The sequence below is a fragment of the Zosterops lateralis genome (assembly GCF_965231275.1).
Source record: "Zosterops lateralis genome assembly, chromosome: 7".
In the NCBI taxonomy this organism is placed as follows: domain Eukaryota; kingdom Metazoa; phylum Chordata; class Aves; order Passeriformes; family Zosteropidae; genus Zosterops; species Zosterops lateralis.
In genome coordinates this window covers 17,057,883-17,070,517 of record NC_139767.1, presented here as the reverse complement: position 1 = coordinate 17,070,517, position 12,635 = coordinate 17,057,883, and the positions used below count along the sequence as shown (strand labels likewise).

General features: G+C 35.4%; 1 protein-coding gene across 6 annotated transcripts in view; it reads right to left on the bottom strand.

Moving 5' to 3' along the window:
- The window catches only part of ATF2 (activating transcription factor 2), a 47,671-nt gene that overhangs the window by 33,566 nt on the left and 1,470 nt on the right, over nucleotides 1–12,635 (bottom strand). For 5 of the 6 annotated variants that reach the window (XM_083865755.1, XM_083865758.1, XM_083865759.1 and 2 more), the window contains exons 2-5: nucleotides 10,339–10,369; nucleotides 4,893–4,967; nucleotides 4,187–4,256; nucleotides 1,665–1,761 (exon numbers count right to left, since the gene is read on the bottom strand). In XM_083865755.1, the coding sequence (XP_083721881.1) occupies nucleotides 1,665–1,761; nucleotides 4,187–4,234 (145 nt within the window). In that variant the 5' untranslated portion in view covers nucleotides 4,235–4,256; nucleotides 4,893–4,967; nucleotides 10,339–10,369. Of the gene's footprint in view, nucleotides 1–1,664; nucleotides 1,762–4,186; nucleotides 4,257–4,892; nucleotides 4,968–10,338; nucleotides 10,370–12,134; nucleotides 12,170–12,635 lie in introns of those variants that run through there. The other variant, XM_083865757.1, reaches the window with a different exon arrangement.

The following is a 12,635-nucleotide window of genomic DNA, read 5'->3' as shown; positions in this document are numbered from 1 at the left end:
AAAACCCCCATAATTTTATTTTTACAATACCATTTACGAATTTACTTGTCCTAAATAATTTTCAGAATACAAACAAACAGAAAGAGACGAGGAGGTGGCTGGGAACCCTGGGGCTGTGCTCTGCCCTACAGGGAGGCAGCTGGCAGGCAAACTCCACCTGCTGGAGACAAGCACCCGGAGCCTGCCAACCACCAAGCCCCTGACAATTCTGGCAGGGAACCACAGCATTTCTTTTGTGGCCACAAACCCCAGGGAGCTATTCTCAAGTCCACAGCAGAACACTTCAATGAGCAAGCACACTCTATTTTCAAATAAAGATAAGGACTACATGAAGGCTTTTAATCAGCAAACAAAGGAGAAAAGTACACAGCTCAAAGCCAGTTTGCTTCTGCCTTTTCCTAATTTGACAACAGTAGTGATTACTTCCAAGTGCATGGAACTTCTAAAGGAAAGTGTGACTTCTGTGCACAAGATTGTATTGACTCCTATGATGCCTCTGTATCAAGCTGGAATCCCAAGACTTCTGGCACCTTTATATAAAATTCCTTTTAGTATATAAATTTGTCTTATTTCACTGTTATTATCAGGTCAAAATTAACCCCACTTGCCATGAAGTTACTTGCATTTAAAATATTGTGAAGTGGTATGATTGTGTGGACTTATTAAGCCTGGTGTCTACAACAGTTCCTACACTGGAATGTGGCTGCAAAGAGAGTCTCAAGGTTTCATTTTTAAACTGATTATTTGAAAGGTCCCTTTTCTTGTGGTGTAATTAACAAGGAGCACACATAGAATTTTAAAATTTGTAACTGTCAGTTTAAGACCAGTATTTTTTTCTCATTGTAACATTTATCTGCTGATTGTAACAAATTAGCAATGTACAAGGAAAAAAAAAAAACCAAGAAAATGTCTGAAAGTCTTTCTGAAGTTTATTTGTTTATTTAATATAATATAAATAGTTTTATTTATTTATTTTTTCCACCACAGAAAAAACCCCAGACTGACTAACTTCAGCATACTTAGCACATGCCCTCTTCATTCAAAAACTCTCAAACTTATAACATAATCATTCATTGGTGATTACTTCTGATCCTAGACAAAAGTTGTAATTACTAAAGTTACAACATAAATTCAGAGGTGGGAATAAAGTATTTTGAATTTAAGCCAAAATGAAAACAAAGATTTGAACTTTCTTCTACTATCCCATCGGAAGAATAATCACTGATTCATTCTTCTAATATCACCATGATATGTAAAAGATGCTATATATTTTAAAATTTAAGGGACAAGTCATATCAATGAATAATTAAAACTGAAATACAGTTTAACTTAGTTACAGATCCTCTCAGGCATAGCCTTTATTAGCATGCTTTTACTGAATGCTTATATAATTTAATCAATTATTTAAGTATTGATAATTTAAAAATATTTGGATTATATATCAGATAGGAATAAAACTAACTTATGAAGAATAATACTAGCTTCAAATTCTGACACGAATTATGTAAGAAAACACTGCCTAAGCACACACCGCAGACAAGTATAGTGAATAAAATGTATCACATTCTCTTAACATAAATCTATGCTTTATGTACAGAAAATGCACAAAGCACATGTCCACTCCAGCAGGAAAGTGAACAAACTTAATAAAAGTATATACTTACCAGCCACAATGACACTGTCATTACGAGCTGGACCAAATTTCAGTGTCATCTCATGTTTATGTTTATGCACAGCCAAATGATCCTCATTGGTAAAACGCTGCAGCAGGAAATTTTAGGAAACAGTTGTAATTGGGAGTGTGAACACAACAAATGCCATTCCACAGAAAGCAATTTTTACAACACGTAAAGCTATCATTACTACGTTAAAAGACAACCCTCTAAGGCAGATATATTTTGTTCCTTGGTCAACAGTACCAAGCAGAAATATTATAAAACTCAAAGGATGTTCATAGTAATTAAATATACCAAGGAAATTGCAGTGTAAGTACCCGCATTCATCAAAAGTCCAAAATAACATTTCAGAGTGCTGCAGCCTCCATCAACCATCACCAAACAGCCATTTGCTTTATTACTGGATCTTGACAAAGTCTAGTAATTGATCACCACTACTTGATTACTGCATTGTGTATATTACCACATTAATGAGAATTGATCTCTAATCACAAACTTCACTGCATTTAACAGCATAAAGATAAAATATACCACAGCTCCTGCCCCTGACCATTTACTACATAAAAGAAGGGGCAGGTTGAATAGAACAATGCCAGACAACTGAAATGCTGTGAATGAACTAAACCTACTGGCATTTTAAAAGCCTCTCAGGCTTGCTCATTTCATGCATACTTTCCCCCAAATTTGGGGTATATGCTATAAAAAAAGCAGTAAGCAGACAAACTAAGTGCCGTTAAACAGATACTCTTACTTTCACTATTTGTTTCTTTTCACTAATTTACTATGCATCTGTAATTGTGGATGAAGTTAAGCGTTTCAATTGACATAATCTAAGAAAATCTTTCCCGAGATGCAGCTTTCCTAAAAACAACACATTTTACACAAAACATTGAAATTCTTAATTTCCTTTGTGAACATTTGAGCCCCAAATTATGTTTCTGGTTATGCCTCACTAATTTAAGTCACTCCACATATATCTTATAGCAGATCCATGCCAAGAATCACCTCTCAGGAACTAACATATAAACTGAATTGACCTCAGAGTATAGTAATTTAGAATGTTTCCATAAGAAGGGACATGTGCATGTGGAATTGTGAGGGAAATTAAAAATGCAGGATCACTGTAAAACAGGGTGAAACGGGCAAGTGACTATTTTTCCTTAGAACTCTATTGCCCAGAGCTCCAAATGCCCAGCTCTCCGTAACTCCTGTGCCCTACCTCTGCATACAGCACAAGCCAGAAATTCCTGCATTCCATCACGCTAAGAGACCTAAGTGTATGTTTCTGTCCCCACTAAGTGCTTCCAGAGGGAAGAGGATGTTCAGAGCCTGACTTCCTCTCTCTGTTCTACAGTACGAAGCTGGCAACTGGAGAAGCCTTGCCCATTTGCTGGGACATGAACTTCTCTCTTCACCTTCCCTGGAATCATGGGCTGCTGCAGACCCACGATGTGTCTTCTGTGAGATTTAGTTACCAAAACTTCTGACAGTCTACACTGCAATGAGATTCAAATAGGATGGGGACAAACATTGCTTAGGAGAAAACAGTCCTGTTACTTTTGATGTCTCTGAATATCTTAGAAATAAGAAATCTTAGTCCCCTTTCACTTTAAATACAGAAAACTACATTAATATAGTATCAATGCTGTCATTCATCATAAAAACTAAGTTTTCAGAATAAAAATGAGAGTATTTTGAATTTGAAATCCAAATAAAATGAAGTACACAAATATAGTGAAAAACACCCTGTTTAAGAAATCAATTCTATTTAAAGGCAGAAGCTATTATATTATGGAAAAAATCAGCTTATGAAAATGATTTTATACAAAGGATGCAGGGATGTCCACCTCAGGTAGCAGAAATGCAAATGCACTTATTTTCATGTTACTAATAAAGGTGTTAAGACAGTATCCTTTTTAGCAACCATCTCCTAAAAGACTCCATTGTATTTTTACCATTCTGCTCACATTCACCTATATATATATATATATATATACATATATATATATACACTAATGCTATTTACTAGACTACATTAAAACCACTATAGAAATTTAAATATATTTTGGGGCATGCATATTGTTATAATCTTCCTATACACAAAAACAGACATAAAACAAACTTATGCCATTAAATACCTGCAATCACCACAGCCATTAAGGTTAGTGACAAGCAACATCCACAGTGAGCATCCCACCAACAATGAAATATTCTAGAACTTGCAGGCCACCTGATACAAATTAGTTTGTTTCTTGATTATTTTTCTAATGAAAGCAAATAAAGCAGAGCTAACAAATGAAATTGGTTTTAACACAGAAAAAATAATCTGTTTTTTCTTCTATGGATAGCATTTTGCATAAACATGTATATACTACAAATTCTTCCTTTTCAGCAAAACATGAATACTTTGTAGCAATTAAGGTAAGCCTCTTTTCTTCAATCCCTAAAAATACATTTCACTGTTTTACTTTTATTTGAACAATGCTAATAACTTCAGTTCAGACCATTACCTGGCCACATCCAGGGGCAGTACATAAAAAGGGTTTGTCATCACTCATATTCCACAGGTCGTTGTGCTACCTGTATTAAAATCAGAATAGAACAAATTTTACAAATAATGCAACAAATTATCAATACATCAACATCCACAGGCCACTTTAATATTCTATGGGCAAGAATTTCTGCCCTCTGACTATAGTAACATTTTAAATACTCATGATCCAAACAGATTATGGATTTCAAGCTCTGTTGGGAAGGTGGAAAAAATCCACCACAGCAGTTTCTGAAGGAGCTTTCCAATCAGAAACCCACCTGTTCACATGTAACATGAATAATTGCAAAAAGTACCTGAAAACACAGTAAGAACAACTCATTCACTGAAATCAAATACATTGTAATAATGATCCAATTCTCAGAGTTAAAAAGAAATCAAAAGCAGCAAACACCACCAAGTAGTCAAGGTTGTGGTGCCGGCAGATGAGGAAGAAGTGTTCATTCCTTAGCCTTTTCACAATCTTTATTTAAATCTCATCATCAGAGATAAGGTGGCACACAGCCCTTTGAGTAAACTGTTATAAATTTAATTACAGAAACATGTACTTTAGTAATGTTTTAGCTACTAAATTACTGACAGGCTAAAAATACTTAAGAAAGAAGTAAGATATTAATGATATTTGGTGCTGTTTTGCATACTCACCCCGCAGCAAACACACATACCTGCCAGATTTCACATATAAACTTGTTTCATAGGGCAATCTATCATATCCTCCTTTTCATGGCAATCAACTGTAACTAAAAGAAGATATTAATTACTATGCATGTTAAAAATATAATAATGAATGATTTTGTAAAGATAAAATGTTCACTATTCACCCATGAAACACAACTGTTTTTCAAAGAAATAGTTTATTTCAATACATCCTCTAATTAGTTGTGGCATCTATGGCTTTACCTTGGAAGAAATACATTTGTCTTTAAATAACTATTTGTATGGAGAACTAACACTGTTAGTTCTGAACACTATTTAGACTGATAAGCAAATAAAGATGAAGAAAGAAGTTTTTATGATTAAAGATCATAGGCAGAATAAATCCATCTCTTCCCCAGAGTGCTGGTCATGTAGAGTTGCAAGGATTCTCATACTGTCTAACCATCCTAAGAATGTACACTTCTGGTACACATCTGGACACTAGACATGTCAAGTAAGCATAAGCAAATAATTTCAGACTTATTACCTCAAAGATCTGTAGAGAACACAGTATCTGATCCTTCTGGATGTACCTGTATAGTAAAAAGCTACTGTGTATAGACTTCTTTGCATAGTCCTTCAAAGAGGAGGAGATACCAGTGTCCTCGGCAAAGAAAGAAAAACATGGCATGCAGGAGATTCTAAACTGTCACTTCTAAATATATATGTTTCAAGGAATGAGGATACTGAGCTGAAATCAGAAGTCGAGAAGAAATGAATGGCTGCCAGAAACTTTATAGTCTTTGGCACTGACAGCTCAGGGAAACATTTACATCCCAAAGGAAGGATGCCAAAGCAAATCAGGGTTGAAGACTGTTCCGCTGTTCTTTGCAGAGTTCGTAACCTGTCTCAAGTTTCTGAAGGAATGAAGTATTTTTTGAACTGTTCTTACTGTGAACTTGGTACTTTCACTAACAAGAAATGTTAACAAGATCATGGGCAAGCTTGAATGCTCAAGACTAAAGCCTCAGGTAAGAAAAAAGGTCCTTATCCATGACACTATAAATCCTTACAATATGTGGAACTTCAACAGAGTTAACAGCTATCCTGCAAGTTTATTATTCTTCTTCAGCTATGCAACAATATAATTTCTTTAAATGCAGGCTCAACTAACAGAGTTAGTCCTGTTTAGATCTCAAGAGGAATTAGTTTTATTAAACCTGTGATCATAGGGTACTGTATACTTACTTAATGGCTACACATGCCACCATATGCCAATATGCACATATGGATACATCCTGTGAGCAGACAAATAACGTCCATATCAGAAACATCTAATGGTGAAAGAAACAATTATTATTTGGTTGTTTTTTTTTTTATCTAAAGCATGAAGATTTTGATTAACTGAAGTGCACGTAGGACACTTTTCCCACTCTGTTACTATATTTTGTTGTCAGTCTCAGAAATGCAGTTTCAGCCATAAAATCTATTCCTTCCATGCTGTCAGTGTTTCTCATGGGTGAGAAGATGTAAATTTTTTAGGTCCATTCATTTTCTCTTTTCAAGGAATATTACCAAAGCTCGTATTTGCATGTGGAGTTCTCATCTGTTTCCATGTCTTAGTTTGTGAAGCCTGTAAATTTTGAATGCCTGATATACAAGTCGAAAGTCAATCCTTGTGAAAAGGAAAAAAGCGCTGTCCTTCTGACAAACTCACTGGAAAAAAGGTGGAGATAAATTCATTTCCTCATCTTTGTAACATTATTTGACTGCAGGCCACATTGAATTTTGTGAGGTAATCCCTTGTAAAGAGATTCTGGATAACATCTGAGGAAAAAAAATTATGTTGAAGCACTGAAATTTTTGCACCTAAAAGAATAAAGTTCACTCGCATTTTAAGGAAGACCTTGGACATTTTACATCTAAACAGAAACCAGACCTGACAGGATGGGAAAACAAAGGGCTCACATTCGTTAGTGCAGCCAAATTGGTAAGAACTGTATTTACCTATTACAAAGACAAATGCAAGACTTGCACTTAGAACAAAATAACTCCATGCAGCAGTGGAGGCGGAGGAGCAAGCAACTGGCTGTCAAGCAGCTTTGGGGCAGAACCTCTAACTCCTGGTGGACAACAAGCCCAATACGATTCAGCATCACGTTACTTGTAGCACTGAAAGACAAGAGGCTATTGGGATGGATTAGCAAAGGCACAGCAATGAGAGGAAGGGAAGTGATTACTGTCCTTTATCTGCGCTCTAAGACTACAGCTGAAGTGCCATATCCAGAGCTGGGCCTCTCAAGACAGCTGATGAATTGGAGAGAAAACATCTGGTGCCCCATCAAAACAGTCAGGAGTCTGGACTATTACATAACAAGAGGAACCAAGGTTTGTTCAGAATGTAGAAGGAGTGCTAAGGATCTGCTTGCTGTCTTAAATTACATAACGTCTTGATAATAGAGAAGTCAGATCCAGACTTTAGGTCAAGTATAATAAAAGGATAAGGTGCAACATTCATGAGACACACCAAGAAAGTTAAGAGTTAAGGAAAATACTGCATCAAAAAAAAATCCCACAGTGAGAGCTTCCTGAACACTGGAACAGGTTGCCAAGTGGGGCTGTGGAATCTCAGCCTCGCAGAAATTCAAAATTTGACTGGATAAAATTCTGAGCAATTCAAGATAACTCTGAAACTTAAAAGCATACCATAAAGATGATATGGTGAGGAACAGAGGAGAACAACCACAAAGGACAATCCAAACTTGGATAATGTTCTGACACCTTCAGAAGACTCTGCATGGTCAAAAATCTGTTGCTGCTACAAAATACAGACAAACCCAATCCTTTGCCTCTTCGTTTCCTTCTGGATTGCATGTTGCCTGATAGGGATAACAGAACTAACACACAGAAGCCAAATTTTCAGAAAAAAATGTAATTGCCATTCTGATTTCAAAGGGGTCGGTCTCTGTTGTAGACTGATTGCTCAAAGTGAGACTACCACAATAAGAAAGAGGAATTTAGAAAATACCTTTTCTCCTGAAAACCAAAATAGAAACTTAGATGCTGTCTTGTTAAAATATTACTCACCCAGCCAAACCAGAAATGTAATATATGAAGTGATAGCCCTGTCACTAGAGGGGAATTACAGTCACCCTGGACTGTTACCTAGGCAACAACTAACACAACTAACACCTTGTCCCACAGACAAAAAGATGGTTCCTGAAGGAACCCGATATGAATGTGGAACTCCAGCCTTAACTCATCTCTTCAGATAAAACGAACATTCAGTGAAATGATTCTTACTACAGTCCACTCAACTGCAACTTTCTTCTGTAAGCTTCAAACCCTACATTCCTTTCAGTAGCATAAAGAAATCCATACGTAGAATTCCAGTCAGACGGTAACAGCATCAGAGCTGAACACAAGAAAAACCTGATATAATCTTGACAGTAAAATAAACTTCAGTACTAAAATCAGATTAATAATCTCACTTTTTGGTGTTTGCTCTGTACTTTCAACACAAAAGTAAAATACATTCACATCATGCCTCTTTAAACTGCAGCAAGCCTCTTTTATGATGTTTGGAATGTAAACTTTACAGTAAATTATATAAATAAGTATATATCTATCTTTAAAATATATATAATATGGACAACTAAAAATGAGTTCGCAAGTAATTCACTAATATTTAAGGCAGTGTGCTTATTTAAAAAACAAAAATGTCTCTATAAAATGTCACATTAATATGTATCTAAATGTGCTACAAAAATAGCTTCAACAATTATCTGCGTATTTCCATAAGATTTTAATTAAACACCTTGGGTACACTTGGTGGAAACTATTACTACATAGTCTGGGGCTTGCTTCCAAAATACCTTTCAGAAGACAATATTACAAAGAATAGAAGCCTACCCTGACTTAAGCCATGTCTTGTTGGCTTATTTAAACTGGTAAAGATTCTTCTGTTTTCTCTTAACTGCTTACATATAGGAGCATGGAAAATATAACCGACACCTTGTTTCAAAATTTTTCTACTGAACATTAAAGCAGCTGTTTAAAATGTCTATATATATAGTCCTTGCAAAAAACTTCTTCAAATTTGCTGAGAAAAGTAATTCTTCACACATACCAAGTAAAGACTCACCAGACTTGCAGCTAAAGCCTCTACTTTACCTTCAGAAAGCCAGGTGTGTGCAAAAAGATGTCCAAGCACAGAGCTGCTCACAGGCTGTGCACTCTTACCCTGTGATCAATTACTTTAAGCACTGTAGCAATACAGAGACTGCCCTCCTGTAACATCAGGGCGGCTGACACCAACAGCACAGAAGAAAAATGCCACAACTGAATAGCCATGAACACACATAACACCAGGAACAAACAAAAACCATAAAGCCTTTGAAGGATAGCACTGTTCTGGCCAACATGCAAGAAGAGATGCATATTGTCACAAGTGTGTCACCCTCCTAAACTGGACAGTCCACAGAGGACAATCTGTCAGTCTGCAGCTACAGCAGCAGCTGATTTATCTCCTGTTGCTTACATGAGGAGCACACCCAAGCCACGCAGCTACACTGACCACTTGCATGTGGCTCCAAAGCAAGAAACATCTGTACATTCTGGTTTAAAAAAGATGAAATTTGGACAAAAACTGTATCAGGCCATTGAGACAAGTCAGAATTAGAGTAGTCCATCAGCATTTGGTCTCCTCTGAGTCCAAACACTACAAAGTGCTTATGTTACTTTGTACCACTGATGCATTTTCCTACGGATGTTTGCATTTCCTCAAGACCAAACATGTCTAGTCAACATTTCCTTTTATTCATTACATTGGATGTGGGATTGTGCCCCCTTTTACTGCAAGATACAAAGTCTTACTCTATAGAGAATTATTAACTCTAACTAAATTTTTCTGTTGGTCTCATCATAATGTATAATTTTAGGTGATGTAAGACTTTACTTTAAAGCTTCATTTTATAATAGGAAACTGAAGCATAAAAGAACCAGGTCAAAATTTCTAACTTTTATCAATTTTTAAGAGTTCTACTTAAAGTACATACTTATTCAAAGTGAACTGAACATATTTGCTACAGTAAAGAATAACATTCTCTTAATGGTTACCTGGAGAGCTGAATTTAGTGTTTTGCTAAGCTCCTTCCAAGATATCTTTAGATGGGGGGGAGGTAGCTATTTTTGTTTTCTAAAATTAAACACCTCACAATTAATAGATAGATTTTTCATGCAACCAAACAAATAACAACAAAAATAAAAATGGACGCGGTGTCTTTATACTTTCACCACTTGCATACTGCATTCACATCATAAATTTTAATCACTTCCCACATTTGAATCTATCTTTATTTCCACAATTTTCTGTACAGGTAGATTTCAAGTTGTGATTTCAGTAAAAATCAGAAGTTAGTAGGTAGAATACACTACTAAATTTTAAAAATAAGAAAACCCCATTGCTCTACTCACCTGGAGAGACTGGAGCTATATTTTCTGTTTCCTATAAAGCAAAAGAAGAAAGGTGAAACAAAACCAGTATAATTAATACTTGACCATTACAGGGCACTTCCAGAAGTCATCTCACTGTATTTGTACAACACTGTTGAATTTGGCATTCCTAAAGAATAAAACTGGACAATGAAGGAAATGGAGGAAATAAAACTTGACAAATTAAAACATTCCTCCTCATAATGAAAGTGGGATTGGCAGAAAGTTACCTTGTAGATTCTACAAGAAAACCACAAGCCATAGTCCAGAATATTTAAAAGTTAATAACTAGCAATGGCAGGCAAACAGGAAAACAGGAGCTCCTTCTTTACATTATGCTGCTAGCGTAAGATTCAATTTTTTACTTTTAAAAAGTCAAATGTTAGGCACTTTTGCTGACATTATTAATTAACTAGTATCTGATGTCTAAAGTTAATTCCATACCTCTCACCCTTTATCTAAATTCTATAAAGGGCAGAGCATCTGGACAAGGAGAAAAGATGACTGACTTAACAAGTTCCAATAAGAACAAGACAGCCAGTTGGACAGCCAGTCACACATACAGAAACAAAGCAATTAAATTCCTTCAGCTGCAGGAGTGGCTTCTTGCACAAGAAGATACATTTCTGGTAAACAGAGAGCACTAATGGCATAAAGAAAGGTCCTCAGGCCTAACACTTCCTGTTGGCTGAACATGGTGGCTTCTAATTCAACCCTCTGGCTTAAGTATTTTGCAGAGACATCCCTGATGTTTCTTTAACTTACTAAAAAATTCTGGCTGTGTGAATACGGCTCTTGTACATTAGCAAAATGTCAATGAACCTCATAAAAGAAATACAGAGGGGTTAATATTCCTCCCATCTCCTCACAATTTGCTTACATAGATATTAGGGCTTATCAGGGAATTTCCCCAGTTCTAGGTTTCTAGTTATCAAGGTTTGAACGCCTTCAACCTAACATTAGAAATCCAACCTCATTTTTCTACACTTGTTTCAACAAATTTTAAAAAAGAAGCTTAAAAAAAATTACTTGCTTTTCACATTTTCTTAGATTGTATCCCTGAAGTCTAAAATTGAATTAATTAATTAAGAATTTAATTCTAAAAATCTTTAAATAGATCAGATATCTCACTACAGGATTCCTCTTGCTCATTAAAATAGAATGCTCTTTTTCTTTCCTGCAAGCACTTACATAAATGGCCATTGAATTTACCTAGGAAGGAAATATATTGCTTGGAATACCTTGCTTAAGAGAAGTTCTTATCTGAAGCAAAGCTAATAGAAAAGTTCTCAGGCTGAACTGAAACTGACACTGAACAAAGCTGAAAACAGTACAGCATAAATGTGAAAAAACCCCCCCAACTAAACATTTACTGCATAATTATTAAATATTGACTAATATTTCTGTCACAAACTATATCCAAAGCCTCCTTAGAGTATATACTATATGTGAAACAAAGACAGTTCAGTTAGGCAGAACAATGGTAACCTGAAATCTATTAAATATTAAAATAAAAGTTAAAAGTATTGAACCACATTTGCTCCTTTGGAAATAGAAAATGCATAATTTTTATACAGGAATTCAAGACTGTGTTAAAAAATCATTAAGAATGCTGATATTATAAATAACTTTAAGTTTGGAAAACTTCACAGAGGTAAAAATGTATATTTGTAAGTTTAAGTTAATTAAGAGTAGAAGAAAAAAAAGCTGATGACAGAACAGGAATTTTTAGCACTAGGCACATTCAAAATTTAATGAAACAAGAATGAAAATAATACCATAGTTCATGCTGTTCAATGTGGTCACAAAAGAAAAGCAGCCTGAAAAACAAGACTATTAATAAAAGTATGTATGAGGAAATTTAAGATCTGAAAGTACCTTATATTAGATACTGCACAGTCTAGAAGTTTCTGGAAAAAGACCTACCAAACATCCTAGAATTCAAGTCAAGGTAGAAATATCAACTACATTGTGAAGAAGATCAAAAGCTCGACTACTTGATTAAGCATTAGCATGCAACATCAGTATTGAAACATAAAATCCCAATGGACATTTAAAAGAGCTGCTTCACTCTATGTACACATTAAGGTTTCTTATTAGTTGACAATTCTTTTGAAACATTATACAACAACCAGCCCCTGACAAAATTACTGTTTAGTTTTTTAACAAGACGACTTGACAATTTTGATTCTGGATTGCATAACTATAAACACTTCAGAGTTCATTCAAGTGAATGCTAAACTGGACTACAGTTTGTCCCTTTGAAATTATGTCCATTA